Consider the following 20,859-nt stretch of genomic DNA (forward strand, 5'->3'; position numbering starts at 1 on the left):
ATCCCACATTATTTGTGTTTTTATGCATATTGAACTACTAATTAGGACTACAGGTATAATAAGTATTTCTGATTCCAACAGGAGAAAACAAAGTTGCAGCATCCCAGTGTGACCACCATAAATATCTGCCTGTACTGTATAAAAGATGCAACTGGAACTGAGAATTTGACATCTATAGACAACAGAATTACATGTTGATGTATTTGAAATTGAACTGCAATCTTCAGAAGTGGCTTTAAGGATAAGGATGATGATATCTTTAATTACAATAAATGCAATTACTTGAAAGAGAATAAAGGCCTAAAGCCACTCACTTACTAAGGTAAGTCATATTTGGTACAAGGATAGAAAAGCAGTTATCTCAACAATCTACAAGACTGTTTAATATTATTTTACAGTAGCCTAATATATGGAGTTTTATAAACTACCTTATTTACCTAAAGGAACTTCATCCGAGTTGTCTTTTGTTTTTGCATGCAGTCTTGCATGTTTCCTTCAGTAATGTTCAACCCAAAATGAGATGTGTGGAGCCCACCCACCACTACACATACTCCCGTCTCCACTGAAGCCCCTGTTTACAGTCGCCCAGGGTGACAGACGCCATGGCAACATTCCACTTCAGCTCATTCCAGCCCCATCACCTGGGAGACCAGCAAATCTCAGACAAAGAAGGGCCAGGAAAATAATGAAATGGGAAAAAAGCAAAGTGCCACAGCATTCCCTTTAGGTGTATGTAACCTTGAGGATTTTGAACGTCTTGAGATTGTATTTTGAATACAAAGAGGGGGGATGAGGGTCAGTCATTTGTAGAAACCATGATACTTGATCTATCTAGTTTCTCTCATCCAATTCTCAAATCACTGCTCCTATTCTGCCCACCTTACTATCAGTGCCAGTTGCTGTTGTCCTGGCGTCTTACCCTCTCGCTAATTGCACTGTACTTGATGGCGAGCTCGTCTCGGTCGGCTCTGCTGTGTGCCAGCAGGTCCTCCAGCCTCGCCAGCTCTCCCTGCAGCATCCGGTTCTCCTCCTGGAGGGACATAACAGAGGACATGGCCCCGGCTGCTGAGAGAGAGGGCAGACGGAGACAACGGTCAGGCAAAGAAAAGTGTCAAAACATACATTTGATATGATGGGAGAGCAGATTGTTGCCACTTACAGCTATCGTTGAGGTTCTTTGTAACAATCTCTCGTACTCGTGCAGGTAGACATGTAGGGGGGGCGTCTGCTGAAGAACCCCGGACGGTTAGCCTCTTCTCCTCAGACAGAACGCTCTCCTCCAGCCTCTGATGTACACAACACAAACATTTGATGCTTTACCTTTGAGGCATTTAGAGAGAAAATAAACCACGAGAGACAAAAATGACCCAGCAATTATAGAGTATTATAATATATTATACAGGCAATATAACAATAAATAATAATCTGGATGATGATGATTTGTTTGATAAGTGCCACAAGTATACCCCCCTTTTTCTATTATCATTTTATTTGGTCTTATGTGTCTGTTTGTTTTTCACTACCATTGCCCATCTGTAAAATGCAATGTTAAAGCTTCCCATGTTCAGGTAGTCAAGCCGTTAAGCATAAAAATATGTGGAAGAGCTAGACAGTAAAATGAAAATTCAATGTAGGCTACTGCAAATCCCTTGCCCACCATACCTATGGACAATGATAGACAGTATGTATCTACTTGCAGTAACACTGATATGTCCAACCTACACTGTGAAAGGAATGCTTTTCCAAATTAAAAAAGAAAAGAAAAGAAATAAATAAAAGAAAAGTGCCAAAAGACTAGGTGCCATAGTAGTTACAACAAAACTGCTGATGCATGACAACACAATATCAACACAAACAAGCACTCACATAAATCAGCAGCTTTATTCATCACATCACACAGCAGTACTGTATGTTAAGCGATGGGGGATGGAGGAAGGCCCGGTGCACCTCACCTGTATCACAGACTCCAGTTTGTCGGAGTCGGTGTCTGGGTTTTCCGCAGCACTCATCGTAGCGGCAGCAGATATTTAAAACCCTCCAGTGAACAGGATTAACTCCGAGTGAATACGACGTCTTCACAAACTCAACTGTCGATCTGTTGCTTTCCAGCAGGTGCGATAAAGAAGAAAAACTCCCAGCCTGAAGCCGGTTGTGTGTTTGATGCTGTTGGAGCCGACAAAGTTTGGTCGCAGAGCAGAGTGTACCCGTCCTTTCGCTTCCTCCGGTAGACAGGCACAGATTGAGGACAGCGGGATTAACAGGGTTTAAAGATTCACACCCCTCCACCTCCTCCACTACTCCACGCTCACTGCTCGCATTTAACAACCCTCCGGACCAGACCACTGCTATTCAACTGCACAACAAAGATAAGCCCAAATCAAACTGTAATAGCCCTATAAGACACTCTACAAGGGAGAAGGGAGAAGCTACAAGGGGGAAAAAAAACACTAAAAATATTTTGACCATCGTTTTAGTATGTTGCAAAGTAAAATATATCGATTTTCAAAACAGAAATTTAGAGTAGGCTAGGGGAGGTTGGGGTCAAAGTTTTTAGAGCAAATAACTAGGCTACAAAGATCCTTTTCTTCATAATTTATAACGGTAGGGGTTCTCAATGTGCAGTAGATAGAAATTACTAAATCATTTTAACTTTGCATCAAGTCATCAGTAATGTGAGGGTTGCAAATACTGCCAATTCCATTAAGAATCAACAGCCCACTTTGTAGCTTGAGCTTAAAGCTGCAGGGCCCCATTAACCGGCTAGCGGGCCAAGGGCAAAAGCGCTCCCCAACTTAATCCAGTTATAACATGACTTAAAATAGTAATGTATAAGTCGGTCTTAGTGATGAATCTACAGAGAATTATTACAGACTAAGTGGCTCCCCTCGGCTTCATGCACCTTTATAGTGAGTTTTAGTTGTTGTTTAGGTGTCTGTCTCGCAACTTTATTGTTATTGTCTCACCACTTTCATAGTGTCGTTTTCAGCCACAGCAGGCAGCTGTTTTCAGAGAAAAAGCTCTAAAAAAAAGTACCTGCTCAGCACCAAACAGCAGACAGACATAGTTAGAGATTAAATTTAGCAGCAAAAGAGCCAGATTGGTAGAGACCAAAAACAGAGCTAAAACTTGAAGGGCACTCACATGCCCTATTTCACATTGTTAATTCAGTGTGAATTTTCCATGAACTGATTTTTCCAATTATTCCGACACCACATGAATGAATGTTAACGAAAGTGAAAATAGTTTGTGTATCGCTAACTATATCTAGGTGGGCGGTGGTTGTTCATGGGACGGTTGGCTTGTCGGGGGTGAACGTAACAAACCGCACCCCTCTGTTAAAAATGTAAGGCCCGGACACACAGAGCCGACGGCCAAACGTCGGCAGAAAAGGCAGTTGGGCTGATCAGTCTCCCCAAATTGGTCAAAAAAGTGCCTTGGAACACACCAAAGCGACGAGACGTAATACGTCTCCATAACAGCAGGCGGTGCTAATCTGTATTGTTGCCCAAAAATGAAAACTGGCAGCTGATTGGACGACCGCATCAAATGGGTCTTGTTTCTCCAGAAATTCAAAGACAGACTGTCATGGCAGCTTGTTCAGAATCAAGGGGGTAAGCTTCGCTTCAGAACGCGAACCTCCTATGGCGCCATTTTGATGCTACCAAACGATCACCCGACGTTAGCATCCCATTAACTGCCATTCATTTTGACGTCATTTTGACGTCACTTTGACAGCGAATAACTTTACATCTGAAGCGTTTAAAGACTTTTTTTGTCCATTGTTTATTTCTAAAGAAACACGACAATGTATAAAAGGCTCCATTACCTTGTATCTCACGTTATGGCTCCGTAGCAGACGTTTTTATAAAAATAGGCTAACGATTATGTCATAACCACACGACTTACTGTCGCACAGTAGAGGAATTACCGTATAGTACAGGAGAAGCTCACAGGCAGTTTCGACTTACATTCGCTGTTTAAGTTTAATTACTGTTAATGTTAACTAGCATTTTAGTTAGCAATAATTAGCCTGTGCCTATGTTATCTCCTTACATATATCTACGCTCTCCGTCTCTGTAAGAATGGGAATGATTGAGATTTCTCTTGGCACAGCTACCAGAAGACTTTCAGACACGTTGCTCACGTCACATTTATGTCGTCTCTCTCAGTTAGAGTCTGCGCATTAACGCTCAGCCATCACCGGAAAAGTGCTATCCTTCACTGGTCTCCGTCCAGAGCAACGGGATCTGTTGGTCCAGTTTATATACTGTCTATGTTCAGAATACGATTTCATATTGTACAAAAATAGTTCACTGAAACGTGTTTCTGAAAACATTTTAAGCGAGAAATAGGCCGTGCAGTTGCTGAATCTGTCTTCATTTCAGATCAACAAAGGTCAGTTTAAAATATTTTCGTCAGATTTTGAGAGACTGTAGTCCGCTGTAGTCACGCTCATTCCGCTCCCCGTTTCTGGGTTAGCACTCTACCAATCAGATGGGTCATTTGAGTCCGACTGCCGGCAGTGCCCGCTCCGCCGATTATACATGTCAAATCGGCCAAAATTAAGGACGACGGCCCCTCGGACGGACGACGGCACGGAACACACCGAACAGACTCGAGTCACTGACCTCGCCAGACTGTCCAACGGCCGATTATCAGCTCGGTGTGTCCGAGCCTTTACAGATCGCCTTCTGATGTTAGGTGATGGCTACCCATCACAAAGAAGACGGAGGTTTAGTTTTGGTTTGGGTTACAGGGTCAACACAGGCAAACAGACTAAAACATTGGCTTGTATAAAACTGTAGGCGGCAGCTCAGACAGCTAACAAAACATAGGGGTGATGAAAATATTATGAATGATGATATTTATTTATTTATTTATTTAATTATTGTATTTATCAGGGACATTACTTATAACATTATCACAACCAAATGTGAGAGATGCAAGGTTTTTTAGGATGTCCAGCCTCTAGCTTTTACAAAAACAATCACAGCAACAAACACAGCACACCAAACAGTTATCAAACGCACCTTTGTCTATAGTGAACAAAAATGTGTAAAGTTAAGATAAACAATTTATCGTTTAATCAATTTGTCGATTGACAGAAAATTAATTGGCAACTGTTTTGAAAATATATTAAATAAATTTTTCTGAGAAAAAAAAGCCAAACAGTTTGCAGGTTTGCTTCTTTTCTCTGTCTTTTGTGATAGTAAATTGAATATATTTGGGTTTGGAGTGTTAGTTGGACAAATCAAGACATTCAAAGACGTCGCCATAGGTTATAGAAAATGTGGCAGGCATTTTTCACTTTTGTCTGACATTTCACAGACCAAAAGAGCAATTGAGAAAATATGCTGCAGATTAATCAAAAATGAAAATAATCATTGTGGCTTTACCATGGTGTGCACTCAGTTGTTTTTGATTGGAGGAAAGGCTTCCAGATGACCCTGTTCTACCCTAAAACATAATTGCAACACTATCCATGCAGCATGTTTAAAATATATCAGAATAATGTCACAGCTGCCTAAACCATAAGGCTTTAAAACACTTTTCGAAACAATAAACTCATAATAAAAACTGAGTTATCTACAGATGTAAAACTATGACACAAACATTAAACATGAGGGGGTCTGCACTGTTTGGATTGTCATAGTTACCGACAAGAGGGTCATTGTGTCAATACCAGACCCCCAGTACAGCCTTACACACAAAACACACACACACACACACACACAAACAGAACGTTGTCACAACACAACTCACAGTAGGTTTAGTAACTAGGTGCATCTATAATAAGAAATGACAGACATAGGCTAGGTTACTGTCGGTATTGGCGGTTTCCCTTCAAATGTTTAAGCATTTAACATTTTGTAACATGTCCACAAAAGTTACTGCTTGTGATGATTACAAACCAACTGCTGAACTTGTATTTGTCCATGTGATGTGAGTGACAAGGCTGCATGAATTTAACCATAACCATATGAGACACTTTTAATGGCTTAACATCTGTGGCGCCCTCAGCTGGCCTGTTAGTAGAAGACTGGCATTGATTCCACAGTGTGCGAGATGTGAGCCTTATATTGTACAACTAGTGAAATACACACCTGTTGCTATTTTATCTTTCATCTTCCACAGACCCAACCCTAGTGCAGCCCAACTGATGACTTCTTACTCCAGCTCTTATGTTTACAACCAGCTACATGCAGCCAAACATTAACTGAATAAACAGGAATCATCCACAACTGCTTCCTCTTCTGGTGTAGGCCTATATTTTAACACTTCATTTGGTATACACATAAAACGAACATAGCATCCTCTTTATCATAACATTAAGGAAACACATCCAAAAAGACACGCCCAAGTTTTCAAAAGTCTGTCAGGAGTTGGAGGCGAGAGGAAGAGGAGAAGGAGGGGGGGGGGGGTTGCACGTTAAACTGTGCAGCATCCGAGCATATTATTAAATTGATTATGAATTGTTTCATAGCAGCAGAGACGGAGATCCAAACACAAACGCGCTGCTATGGAAACAACCGCCTGATTATAAAATACTTTATGGAGCGATATTCATCCACACTATGTTGTGGTGTACGCGGTGAAAATATCCACTTCCCTGTTTGATTAATATTCTCACCTCGACAGATCGGTCTGATGAGAGTTATCCTGTCGTCCCTCCATTTGTGTGAGCGGGCTGTAACATTACAGAAGCAGAAACAAACCTCATCCACAACAGTTATAGATGTAGGTTACCATCATCAGCTGCTGGCAGCGTCGCCTTCCTCCCAAATCCTCCCCATGCTTTTTCCGGGGAGGGACTTCCAGTTCAGCTGCAGCCTGCAGTCTGTTTACAGCACTGTCTGTTACATGTCTGTTTTGCTCATCTCATTTCTGTTAAAACAGTTTGAATGAAATCCATCCATACACATTTTTTTATTACAACTGATTGAGATCAATTTACAAAAATACCCTGAGCCTCAGCAAGTCTTACTATCCAGACAAAATTACTCATTTTTAGTTAGTTAAATATCTTAAATGAAGCTCGCAATAACATGGATCCCAGAATGTCTGTAACCTACTAAATATGGCTATAAGTGTTCTTACATAATTCCAATTGCCTCATTACCTTAGCTGAGATATGTTGATTTCTGAAGTCTTCAAAAACTTACACCATGTAGGCTTTTTAAAGTTTGTTTTTAGACAATAAGGGTCTTATTTTCCTCAAATAACCAAAGTTAAGTCTCTATTGTAAAAAACAACGATTGCTACTGATCTGGTAAACCGTGATCAAATTTATATTAGGTCGACAGATTGATGTGACAAAAATCGCTCCACAGTCAGAAGAATCAGAGAAATCCTATTCGCCTAATAGTCTGTATTACTTGATGAATTTGAAATACTGTTCAACACAATAAACTCAACAAACCCACATTTAAATGGTTTAAATGTATTTAATAAGTTAGTTATTTAAAACGAGAGAACATATTGCAGCTGTGAACTCTACACTCTCACAAGCCTACTAGTTCACTAATAAAAACAAATCAAGAGTCAATGAAATATATTGTTTATTTACAAGAAGACATAGGTTTATATTTTATACATTTTAGATCATTTTCAGAAAGGCACTTAATCAAATACTCGATGCAAATTAGCGACAAGATTGAGGAAATTTCTATTTGGTAAAAGGCACATTTTTAAAAGCAACAAGACACGAAGCAAAGACATATGAAGGGCATACACAAAAACAATCATGAACGAAACATGTTCAAACTTTGAATGACAGACAAATGGCCATCAGGACTTTTTTTCCCCAACACCATGATTAAAAACAATCTGGGTATTTTTTAAGGAAGGCTTAAGAGGTTTAATGTAAAACTAATAATCAAATATCAATATAGCTTTGATCTCTAGGAAATAATGCAACTGAAAACAAAACACACACACATACTGGTTAAAGCTTAACAAAACATTGATACTTTAATGGGTAAACTAACTTTCCCAAAATGGTAAAAACAACTTTGAGATGAGTGGTGCTGGTGTAATGAGAACGGTATGATGGGAGCACGATGTTGTAAATCACAATCAAATCTGATTCTGGACAGACTAACAGTGACAAGGAATAGATAATAGAAATAAAATAAGGGAACATTTGATTTTAGGCAATGGATAGACGTTCTCATCTGGCTATTGTAACGAGACAACCTGTCCTTTCAACCATCAACATGCACATTTGTCTTGAGGAGAGCACATTCTTCAACAATGATGATTTAGGGATCTCTCCTGGCTTCTAAAATCAAACAAAGAGCCCACTTCAAAAGCCGAGTGTGACACAAATATGAGATTGTAAAAAAACATGTACATGTTTACTGTTTCTTTCTCCAGAGTGTGTTGTCTCTGCGGGCTATAGTTTATGTGAACATATTCTTTAAGTGCAGCCAGAACAAATGAGCCAGTCAAGTTTGCCAACAGTTCCTCTCTTTTAGTTTCTTTTTGCCACAATCGTCCGGTCCATGGAATGTATGGAACCTGAGTATTTCTCACCACTCAACTAAACTGCACCCATCCTGATTTGACAGCATCTTTACTGGAGCTGTTGGAGGAGAGGGGTGGGGGGTGGAAGATGAGTGTGATGAGTGTGATGATGATAATGATGATGATGATGATGATGATGATGAGGATGATGATGAGTGCGAAAGAATCAAAAAATAAACATGTTAAACAAAGAACTGTGACAGATGGACAAGATGGACTGTGACAGATGGATAACATGGATTAGTACACAGACAAAAAATACAGGTGACATTTTGTGAAAAACTTACTTGGAGCCTGCAGATGTGAAATCTCCCCACATGTCGGAGCTGGGTGGGGTTGCGGGGCCAGGGGACCCAAAGTCAAAAAGAGAGGCTGGATCTGGAGAATAACAATTATTGAAAGCATGAATACAGTTTAAATCATGTTAAGACGTTTAAAAAAAAAAAATAAAAAATTGATTTGATACAATAGCACGGTGATCACCAGTGTTCGCCTGTACAGCTGAGACTGTCTGCTCTCCCACAGTCGGCAGTATGACACCTCCAACCTTCGCACCTGGTGGAGGTGGGAGTAGACCCCCACCCATTGGCCGGGCTTTGGCTCCACCTGCATCCTTCTTCTTGATGTTCTGTGATTGACAGAGTTATGAGAATGTCTGAAGATCTTTATTGTTTAATTAGTGGCTCTTTTCTTCATAGAATCTGTCAATGTTCAATGTAGTATTTATTCCTTTTGGTAATTCCTTTACATCTGTGATGTTGGAGTGACTCACCCCAATGCTGATCTTGATGGTCTGACCCTCTTTGAAGCGAAGGTCCAGCTTAGGTGCTGTGCTCTCAGAAGCTTCCTGTTTTGCGAGCTCACCTTCTTGCTTTACCCACCTTTAGAAATATTTGAAAGCATGAAAATTATCATTAAAATAATGTTGATAGAGTGGGTCACTGCAGTAGCAAGATACAGATGAGAACACATCAGTATTGTAAACACAACCATCTAAAAAGGTTTCATGTGTGTGGACTTGTGTTACACTCATTTAGGATGAAAACAAATTATGTATATACACAATGGACAAATGTGCACCACACAAAGCAAATGTGCAAGTATTAATGTTGTATCACATTTAAAGATTCATGTAAATGTAGCAAGATGGGCTTATAAACACATGTACCAGGTCATATAAACAGAGGTGTTCATTTTCAGGTCGTATGTATTAACAAAGATCAGATAGTAAAACGGCTATGTAAGATAACTTACTTAAAATGGTCTTGCAAAGCTACGTTGAAGTCAAATGAGTCTCCACGATCAGCAAAACCCAGACCGATAAAAGCATGACGTCCTTTATAAAAAGTAATTGTAAAGACACAAGAACATTAGGGTACCTCATGCATCACATGATAAAAGCTATACAGTATATAATACATATTCCTGCAGTAAGGGAGAGTATGGGCCTGTGACTTACACCGTTTAGCCTGAATGTAAGACTTTTCCCCCTGAAAATTACAGAAGTGAGGTTGTCTTACACTTAAGACTAGATAAATGCTATAAATAGCAATAAATGGCGCCTTGATGTAAGGGAAAAAAAATCCCTTTTAACTTCCATCTACTGACACTTGATAACTGCAGTATAAGACAGAGTTCCTGTGATTGTCTTGAGAAAAGTTAACCTTAAGACTTGTGTCACTATGATATCACATTAAGGATCATGGTGATCAATGAAGCAGACTCAAAATAATTTTAAGTAGCCAAGAAATACACTTTTTAAAATGTAGAAACAGACACAATCCTTGTCTGTGAAAGGCTAATGCAATATTTCACTTCCACAATTCAATCTGAATACAGATTCTCTTGAAAAAGAAAAAATGTACTATTAATCTAGTTAAGACCAGTTGGACACAGTCTGTCATGTTTTTCTTATATAATTTAAGATAAATTTCTACATTTATATTTAAACTGATATAATGTATTTTTCTATAAATGTGACATAACATTTGAGATGTCTTTAGTACAGTATATCCACCTACTTCTTATTTCCAAAAGTCTCTGATGAAAATGTCTTACCATTGCCATCTTCTATCCGGATCACAAAATACCTGCTGGAGTCTGTGACTGATTCAACTACACACCCTGGATACTGTTCGACTGGAGCTTGGGCAAACAATTCCCCTGCAAAAAACAAATATAGAGAAAATGATGCCTTAGGGTTATTTTCTGCATTGGGAGTAATCAAGTAGGAAGGTTGGTTGCAAAGGACAAAGAAAGATTGCAAGTTTGTTGAAAGGCTCTTTGATCACACTGTGACAAACAAACACATTTTCTCAATGATAAATGTGACTGGAACTGTATAATTGGCAAGTCTTTCCAGGGATTATTTTGAATTGTTAACTCTGAAAAGGGCAGCAGCACTACTTGCAGCCTCTACTCTGCTGCAAATTCACCAGAGGAGATACTCACCTGTACAACTACAACCCAAAACGAACCACGCATTTGTAACTTGAGCACATGCTTAGCAAACATGGCAGAAAAACTAGAATTACCGCCTCGCGGGTTGTATGCCTCCGTCAACCATTCAAGTGGCAGTTTACATCCATGTCTAGGACTCATATTATATATGTAGTCCCACCCACACCCACACCCACACCCACCCACACCCACACACACACACACACACACACACACACACACACACACACACACACACACACACACACACACACACACACACACACACACACACACACACACACACACACACACACACACACACACACACACACACACACACAACCCAGCAGCATAGAAGATCTATACAATCACCAAAGTTCAAGGTGGGCACCCAAGACAACTGCCAAGAAAACGTTTTTCTTGATTTATGATCAAACCAGTCCCATTTTTCTTGGTACACCAGCAGGGTGGTTTACCAAGCTTGGGTAACTTTTAATCCAGATCAGAGAATACTACCGCAGTCAGGTTCACTCATGCTGTGTACCAGTGTTTTAGTACTAGAGATCAGTCTTGGTCTCAGGACGATTTTTTGAGGTCTCGGAATCAACCACATTTTTACTCGGTCTTGTCCCAGTCTCAGATAAAGAGGACTCTGGATTTTATTTTAAGACCGGTCAAGACCACAACTGCCTTTTTTTTTTTTAAAATCAAGGCACACTTATGGCAATAAAAGAGGAAAATGAAGAATAATCTTTATTTTTTATGGGAATGTGGCTCTCTCAGATAAATTTGAGGAGTGCCTATGGTTAGCATTTTCCACATTTTATTGTGTCATGCAGTGTGGGACTTGCCCTGTCTTGGTCTTGACTCAGTCTCAAGCCCTCAAAGTCTTGGTCGTGTCTCAGTCTCGATACACTCTGGTCTTGGTGATGACCTGGTCTCGGTTTAGGTGGTCTTGACTACAACACTGCTGTGTACCATACGTTTCAAGTCTCAAACATTTTTGAACCACCATCTTGTGCCACCTAATTGTGAACACATTTGATCCATGTAACACTAACAAAGCTAGACAGAGCAGACAGGGCAATGAGGCAGTCTCATTGTTTCATGGCTAAACTGGTGAGGATTTCTCACTATCTTTCTGGCTACACTGTCAAGTCTGCTCTAAAGTTCATTGGAAATGATGGCTCACTTTACAGTTACTTAAACAGTCAGTGTTTTACTTACACTTAAGTACTTTGGTGAAAGGTTGCGTAAAAACTTAACTGTAAGCAATTTATCTTGGCGACATTAGTTAAAAGACATACAAAGAATTCATGTGGTGAATTATGGACACATAACATTTATCTTCAAGAAGATGTCAGTTTGTTTACCTGTGTTTTTGTCCTCTAACTTAATGTAGGCCATCTTGTCTTTAGCAGTGATTTTCATCCTACCACTCCATGCAGGTTCATCCAGCTTCCAGTCAGCAGCACTAGAAAAACAGGAAGCACACATCTGAACATGAAAGTGGCTGACTTGATCACTGTTTATACACAGGCAGCTGCAGCTTTTCACAGCAGGAGGATGTGAAACTAAAAGTTTTCAGGAAGACTAAAATGAGGCATTCGTGTGACAAAAGAAAAAGCAAACCTCAAGGTCCACTTAGAAACTTTTTCAGGGGCTTTCAACCACAACTTGCGGTCTTCTTTTTTCATCATGAGATCTGAGCAAATCCGATCCATGGAAGAAGACCGTGAGATAAAGTGGAAAGCACCGGAAAAGGCTAGTAAGTGGACCATGAGTTAAGTGTTGTGGTTTGTCCAACTACTGTTTCCAATAATTAGACTCAACCTGACAACAACTTAATTTATTTTAAGAGAGTATAAAGAAGAGGCCGTCAGTTAGGTAGAAAGGTATCCCCTCTAGCTAACGTCAGATAATGTTTTCATAAATGTATTTTTGATAATTTTGTCAGCAAAACAAACACACATTGCACTGAACTGGCTACAGTTTAGCAATAGTCCATGCATTTATTGTTGAATTAATCATAACGCAAACTCAATTTACTGACACTTCGTGGACACTTAGCTAAAGTTAGTTAACCGCTAGCATTAACTACACACCTCTACATCCATTATCGGACATAGACTGAGCCCTGCCATTTTTAAACTTTCAACGCTTAACATTATCAGCAATGTCATAATTTCTAATGTCTTTCACAACTAACGTTAACTTTTTAAATGACAGCAGATGTAAGTCGCAGTCAAGGAACTTTTTGTTGACCAAGTCGGGATGATTGTGTCCGATGTCAGTGAGCAGATCACAGTTAACGTTACAGCAGCGAGGTGCGTTTGGAAACAATGCTAACGTTATATGCGCATCTAGTACATGTATCAGCTAGCTAGCTGTGTCTGTTTATCTAAGTCCTTAGTAGATACTGGCTATGTTGGCTGCAACCGTCACTTTGCAAGGAAATAAAGAAAAGTTGAAAGACATCCTAACAATTGCTTGTCCGATAATGGATGTATTGTCGTTAAATTAGCTTGGCGACGGACACTTGTCTAGCAGCCAGTGAGACTCGTCAGCTCATTGCTTTAAAAACGTTTTACTCTCTTAGCTCATCTTACCGATATCCACGGTTAGAAGCCCGAGGCGGGATCCGGTAAACATGAACCTCTGGCTTTACGCAGAGCATTGACTCATAACTGTTGTCTTCTGCCATTTTGTCCAGTTTTACTAACTATCAGAACCAACTTCCGAGTCCGACTTTCACACCTCTCCTGGACCAGACAAGATCCCAAAACGAGCCGCGGTGCTCGATTCAAACAGCGCCGCGTCTGGTCAGGATGATTTGAGCAGTGGTGGAGGAAGTTCTTCTTCTTCTTTGAGGTTTTACGGCAGTTGGCACCCATTACTGCCTCCTTCAGGTTTTATATATAATACATCCATGGTTTTACCCTCACTCATGTTCCATTCATCTTAAAACCGACTTTCCAGTCCTGTCACTCTTAAAAAACTAACTAACATTTTCCTTCCTTGACCACTCTCTAATATACTTTTAACATTGTAATCTGTTCTCCCTGTTTACTGTAATTGTGTCACCATTTCTTGCCTTTCCTGTGTACATTTTCTGCATGACAGAAGGACATGCTCAACTGTTCCAGCCTCCTGGCACAAATCACAAAGACCCTTTGGGTGTTTTCCCATAATGAAAAGTGTAAGCTACTGTTAAGGTTACTGTTCCCAATTCTCAGCCTGCTTATTGTTACTTGCCCTTTCCTTGTAGTTCCCCCTACCCTTCCCCTACTTCTTAACATGCCTACTCTTTTTTGGATTGAGTGTTAATGCCTTCCTTTTATTGTGTTATCCCAATGCTCCTGCCACTGCTGATTTACCTTTCTCTACACTATACCTTTTCCCTCTGCTTTTGATAATTTAATATTGACTTCAACAATTCTTTTTTTGACTGCCTCTTTTGCCAACTTGTCTGCTCTCTCATTTCTGGGGATGAGCTGGGAGCCACATGAACGTTATATTTTTCCCCTATCTAACCGTTCTGAAGTTTGTAAACAAGACTTGTGGTGGAGGAAGTATTCATATCCTTTACTATTGAATACAACTACTAATGCCACTGTAAACATACTAGTCTACAAGTTAAACTCCTACATTAAAAATGTTACTTTATTAAAAGTATGTAAGTATAATCAGGAAAATGTATGTCTAATAATCTGAGTCAAAGTGGGGAATAATTCTTTAAAAAAAAGTATTTATATGAACCATTTTCAGTTTATTCCTATCTGTATCACAATACGTAATTTAGAAACAATATATGCTTCAAAGTCATCCAACTTTCTGCTCAAGAACCAACAAGTTTGAAGTGTGTTTATTAAAGGGTATTCAAATTTCATTTGTTTTTCAAGTTTCAAAAAATAACAATGACATCAAAACAGCCTCAAAGTAGCAAGTGGCTGTGAATGACAAAGCTTCATCTGTGTGGATCACATACGGGATGGGCGTTTGCTTTTAATTATCAATTTAAAATGATTACAAATCTATTTTATTTCAATCATTGAAGCTGATCCTTCGGTAATACTATATTAAGTAAACCATGTATATTTTATAACAATAATATTGAGATGTTAGAGCTGCAATAGGCAACTTATATTAGTTTAAGCCATATTTAGCTAAGTATGCTGTAAGTGTAGAAGCAAGTTGTTTAATTTACCATTAATCATACTTTAAATCCATCACTTTCCTTGTGAATATTTCCAATCAATGGTTTGGACACTGGAAAAGATTTGGATAAATTATGGTCAAAGCAGTCATGCAACCCTTCGGTAAGAAAAACATTATTGCACCCTTACTGAGTGTGATTTTTGAATTTATAAACTGTGCCTCAATGACATAGGATGTATTCAATAAAATAATTAACCTATCACAAGGGCCAAAAAGCTTAAGATTAACAAGCACTACCCATTGGAAAGTGTACGTAAGTAACCAGGGATCATTTGTCATTTAAGGCATACAAGTGTCAAAGGGCTCAAAAATTGCTGCAGTAACTGTCAGTACTGGTAACTCATCAGTATTTGATGAGATTATTGATTTCATGGTTTGCAAACTTTTATTTTCAATCAGTGGCAAACAATGGTGCAAAGTCCTTTTGTGTGAAAAACACCCAATGAAAGACATTCATCAAACCAGGGAGCGGAATTTGGCTTCGTTCTAATATTTTTTGTGATCATTTATGTAGTTTTCACCACAAATTTCCATGACCCTTTTCAAAATTAACACAATTCTCATGTGGCTATATCATCCTCCATGCTGAGCATCAAATAGTTTTTTCTGAAGACCAAAGATCTTAATAACGCAATCAGTCAATATACTACTTCAACTGGTGTCAAAACAGATCAAAGTCCTCTGTCCTAGGCAGATGCAGTGCAGTTAGCCGTAAAAGAAGTTCCAATTTAGCCATTCTGATTAGAAACAGCAAGGCAACACACACATGGAAATGTATGCACGATAACATAAGATTTTCAATTCATGAATAGGTCTGACTTTTTCCACTTTGATAAAATTTTATATGACACTACCAATAAAGTTTCCTAAGCAGGCTACATCATCTAATCTCTGATACACTACTGATCTCCTGACTTAAACATACTATGTCTCGGCAAAACAACCCACAAACATGAAGAAACATCAGCGGTTTGAAACAAAAGCTAATTTAAAACATAACACAGCACCGGTAATTAGGCAATATGTAAAAAATAATCCAGGGAGTAAATTCATCTTTATTGCTTGAATAAACTTAGATTTAGTGACATTCTGTCCTTCCGATCTATAATCTTTGGCCACAGGCTGTGTGCCCACCAGGCATTTCTTCCAAACCGAGGCCTGTGGACTGTGTAAAGTGCTGGCTGGGCCTCTGCCATTGCTATGCAACTACAGTATTAAAACGCACTTTTAAAGTACAGTGCACTCTTACATTAGTGTTGGATCAGTTTGACTTTCTCTCACCTTGCACTTATGATGCTGAGCACACAGTAAAACCCCAACACTGTCAAGCACCTAATTTCCACTGAACCCAACAAACCAGCTTCCCGGGCCAGCTTCCCGGTGGACACCCAGCCATGATCCAAGCTCCATCAGTGGAAAGGCCAGCTTGTTCGCTTGTACCTCTCCGGGGAATTCCCAGATTTACGAGCTCTCGTTATTCTCCCTGAAGAGACAGACACCTGATGCCCTGGCACACGGGCGGCCAATCATGCTTAAAATCATAGGGCACCTCATGGTACATCAAAGTATCACAGTGTGTAGGGATGTGAGGCAAAAGCCTGTTCACAGTGTGGAACAGAAGGGGTTTCAGATCTTTGGCTGATCTCTGCCAGCCCCTTGCAGCGTTCCACAGAGGGAAAAGACAAGGTGAAAGGCAAAGACCATGCCAGTAAGCAGAGTAGAGAGAGGGTGGAGAAGTTCATTTCATTCCATGCTACGTCATCATATTTCTAAAGTCTGTCAAATTTTGTGTCATCCCACCACTCTGCTCTTTATACCACACACAACCCCCTTAACTGCCACCCTTTATGCCCTCTCAGGGAGACAGCTGACTCCTTGCAGCAGGTAGCTCCTGCTTATCTGCAGAGTCGGAAGCCTGAGGTGCCATCTGGACCGGTGGGCTGGCGGATCACATTATTGTTTGGACGAACTGGTTCTGATGGTTGCTGCACGCTCATACGAGCTGGCCTAATGATATGAGGAGAAATAAAAAATAAATAAATTACAGTGTTTTTCACATCTAGGCGTTTTAACTACTGTGAGAATTAATTGTTGTAATTTCTTACCTGTCCTGACATGGATTGTCCTGAGGTGTATCATCTGAAGACGCACTACCTAAGATCCTTCTTCGGGCCTCCGCGTACTCTGCCTCCCGCTGGGCCAAAGACTTCATCTGCTGCGAGGGACGGGTCGAGGATGCAAGGTTTCCTGCAGTACCGTTATTTGAAGGACGTTTCAAAATTCGAATTTGTGGTGGGGGTGCTGCTGGCAGAGAGTCATCCTGGATTACAATAGCAGTTCGAACAGGTGAGCCACCTGAACCCAAGCTGGACTTCCTGTACAGGTTAAAAAAAAAAAAAACAGGTAATAGGAATACAATTACTGGAAAAAACTTCTATGAAATCTTACCATGTATTGAACATTTTTGATAAATTGTCTCTTTGCTTACTTTGCCTCCTGGTTTATTTTCAGTTTAGCCTCAAGCCTTCTCTCTATTTCCTGAGGAGAAAACATACTTACACATTATAACATTTGTATTACTGCCCAACAACTTCATTATCTGTTCATGAGATCCCGATTTCTAAATTGATGACTGGTTGCTGGAATATAAGAAAACATGCTTTTGAAAGATATGACATATTTCAATCATTACAAATCAATATACATATGTTATATACATTTTCAGACAGAAGTTGGAATTTATATTTAGTGTTAAACCAATTCAAAGTCAACATCTTAAACTGTAAACATATCCCAGTATCAGATCATATCAACACGTTGCCAGCTGGTGGATTTCAGTTTGCTCATCAGAATAAAAAACAAAAATGGAGAACCTCAACCATTACATTAATATCCATAATAATAATAATAATAATAATAATAACATCATGTACTGTCACAAAAGTGACATGGACATGTTTTTGCAGCCAATCAAAATGTAACAGATCATTTTATCACAAATCAAACTGGTTCATCTACCAACACACGCTAATCAATGGTTTTACTGACACTGGAAATGATAAATTATGTTCAAAGCAGTCATGGAACTAGGGCTGTTCGATTATGGAAAAAAATATAATCACGATTATTTTGGTCAATACTGAAATCACGATAATTTAACACAATTACTCGTTTACTTCTGGAAAGATGTTGCAACTTAAAAAAACAGTAAAAACTGTGGAATTTGCCTTAATACTTTTCCTATTTAAACTTTATTTTTTTCATTCAGAACACAAGAGAAAATAGGAGTTTATTTGCAAAACGTAATGAGCTAAATAATTGTTTTTCTCGATTATTCAGTTTTTGTGATCATTGGGAGCCGAAATCATAATCACGATTACATTTCGATTAACATGGAACACTTCTGCAAGAAAAGCTTTATTGCACCCCCCTAACTGAGTGTGATTTTGTATTTGCCCAACACTCAGCTATAAACTGTGCCTCAATGACAGGAGTCATTCAAAAAAAATAATTAACCTATCACAAGTGCACAAAATGCGTAAGATTAACATGCACTAACGATACCATTTGGAAAGTCAATAAAATCAAACTGGTTCGATCTACCAAAACACGCTACTTCTACACTACGCGAACCTGCTAGATCTATTTGCATGTACTCAAAATATACTATTTCAAAAGCCCTAAACATAGAGCAATGATTCAGTGCCGCCTGTCATTTCCGCAATGGGCGGGTCTAAAAAAAACTGGGGGAATCATAGGAAAAAGTCGACTTTGTAAAAATTAAGTTTTTTTATGGATATTATTCGGGATTTCCACAGATCATAAAATCATTTTGTTGCGTAAATAAAATGACATAACGCCAGGCTCAGTCCCGTGTCGTTATGGGACAGCGAGGCCTGCAAGACTCAGTCAGGAAAACAAGCTGCATTTCTTTGATGAGAAAACATGCCGGAAAAAAAAACAAAAAAACATGTTTACATCAGGTATTCAGGCGCCACAAACATCTAGCGTATCGCGGTCGCGGATCCTTGCTAGGTGACTGGCATCTGAAATAAAGTTATAATCTTGTTTATAAGAATATTTCCACAATTAATGTTTCTCACCCCGCTGTCCGCTGCCTCTTCCCAGCTCTCTGCAACCTCTTCATCCTCCATGTTTAACAGATCTGCTGGCTGGTTACCTCTTCGGCTCCACCGGCTAACTATCTCCCATCCACGCAGAGGACATGGGACGGTGGGCAGAGTTCACGCAGACCCGCAGGCACAATCTCACGTTTTTTTGTGTTCGGATGAAGGCTGAATAAATAAGTTCGCAAACCGGAGCTTGGCCGCGTGTTGGCCTGCTAGCGTAATGTTAATGCTCTACTGAGGACAACCCCCCTGGCTGCCTGCTACTTTAATTTTGGCCTAAATTAACGTCCACCTCGGTAAATCAACCGGCTATCGGTGTAATCCACACGCATCTCAGACGGAAAAACAAGTTTTGGATTGTTGACAGTTGTGTTACCTAGCTAGGGTTTACCACTTAAGCAGCGCCTCTTAACACAGAAAGGGAAATGACGTTATATTAACGTTAGGAAAGGTAACGTTAGAGTCACATTGCTAGCTTCCAACATGACAGTCAACCGGCAAGATTAAGTAATTTAAATATGACAAAGCCAATTTAATTGCGTAACGCTTTATGTTTGACACTTAGCTAAAAGTGAGCGATACGCTCACTCCACCACACTAGCTACATGTTTTTTGGTAGAGAACACAGAGTTGGATCGTGAGGTTAGCCCATTGATGTTAGCCTCGCACAACAAGAATTAAACGCAGCACTTCCCTTCAACACCACGGTCAGTGACCACTGGACAAAATTACAATAGGCTAGCTACATAGCTAAAGGCCCAAAGTGAAATATTGTATCACCCGTCCGTTAAAAAATACAAAACACAACACAACACAAAACACAAATACAAAATACAAAACTTTATAGTATCTAATTAGCAGTTGAATGTGGAAATGTACGGTAGTGACTTGAACGCATCATCAGAATCAGAAATCATAAACATTTATTGCCAAGTGGTTGGTTTGGCAACTATTAACTGTGCATGATATTACAAAACGACACCTGTTAAATAAATAACAAAGTGTTTTTAATTTGCATTTATAATATTTACCACCAAAGACCATTATTATTATTATTATTATTATTATTATAACTATTGTTATTATTATTTTATCCTTCCCTTACAAAAATAACCAGGACGAAAGTCCTGGAGGAAAGAGGATACAAATGAAAGTCTTCAAAATATTGAGCATCAGAGTGGTCAAAACTCTTACATTTTGCAGGCCTAAATAGACCTTTCCAATAGCTTTGCACCTGTGCTTTTTCTACTAATACAAATGAACTGTTATGAAAAATCCTTTTGTAAAATGTACAACCTCAAACACAGCCAGTGGCCACAAAACACTGCAGATGTAACACTTTGCCTGCCTCACAAATGTCAAAATAGCAGCAGTATTGTTTTTTGTTTTTTTTGTGTACAGACAGAGTAGGCATCTCTCCACCTGCACGGCTAAATCACTGCTCCTTGTACATTTTTCTAAACAAAGGAGTGGGGCATGTTGGACTGAAACTACAGGTCTGATGATGAAATTGTCTAAGCCTGTTTTGGGTTCATATGGATGA

At 39.4% G+C, this 20,859-nt stretch overlaps 3 protein-coding genes across 8 annotated transcripts in view; all 3 read right to left on the bottom strand.

Moving 5' to 3' along the window:
- LOC116041540 (rootletin) overlaps positions 1–6,845 on the bottom strand; it is a 27,934-nt gene extending 21,089 nt beyond the window's left edge. The window contains exons 1-3 of one of the 6 annotated variants that reach the window (XM_036002611.1): positions 6,632–6,845; positions 1,160–1,286; positions 920–1,062 (exon numbers count right to left, since the gene is read on the bottom strand). In XM_036002611.1, the coding sequence (XP_035858504.1) occupies positions 920–1,054 (135 nt within the window). In that variant the 5' untranslated portion in view covers positions 1,055–1,062; positions 1,160–1,286; positions 6,632–6,845. Of the gene's footprint in view, positions 1–428; positions 1,066–1,159; positions 1,287–1,952; positions 2,281–6,631 lie in introns of those variants that run through there. The other 5 variants (XM_036002610.1, XM_036002609.1, XM_036002608.1 and 2 more) reach the window with 5 other exon arrangements.
- A 697-nt stretch (positions 6,846–7,542) lies between these two features.
- On the bottom strand, positions 7,543–13,833 carry necap2 (NECAP endocytosis associated 2). The gene is made up of 8 exons (XM_031287597.2): positions 13,578–13,833; positions 12,342–12,442; positions 10,585–10,689; positions 9,781–9,862; positions 9,299–9,407; positions 9,010–9,154; positions 8,814–8,904; positions 7,543–8,584 (listed from the first exon to the last, which is right to left on the bottom strand). The coding sequence occupies exons 1-8, from the start codon at positions 13,670–13,672 to the stop codon at positions 8,539–8,541; spliced, it is 774 nt and encodes a 257-aa protein (XP_031143457.1). The 5' UTR covers positions 13,673–13,833; the 3' UTR covers positions 7,543–8,538.
- Positions 13,834–14,817: 984 nt separating this feature from the next.
- Positions 14,818–19,989, bottom strand: LOC116041635 (SUZ domain-containing protein 1). Its single transcript, XM_031287629.2, has 4 exons — positions 19,290–19,989; positions 17,675–17,724; positions 17,292–17,561; positions 14,818–17,193 (listed from the first exon to the last, which is right to left on the bottom strand). The coding sequence occupies exons 1-4, from the start codon at positions 19,338–19,340 to the stop codon at positions 17,082–17,084; spliced, it is 483 nt and encodes a 160-aa protein (XP_031143489.1). The 5' UTR covers positions 19,341–19,989; the 3' UTR covers positions 14,818–17,081.
- Positions 19,990–20,859: the final 870 nt, after the last annotated feature.

Source organism: Sander lucioperca, chromosome 6 (assembly GCF_008315115.2).
Source record: "Sander lucioperca isolate FBNREF2018 chromosome 6, SLUC_FBN_1.2, whole genome shotgun sequence".
Lineage (NCBI taxonomy): Eukaryota > Metazoa > Chordata > Actinopteri > Perciformes > Percidae > Sander > Sander lucioperca.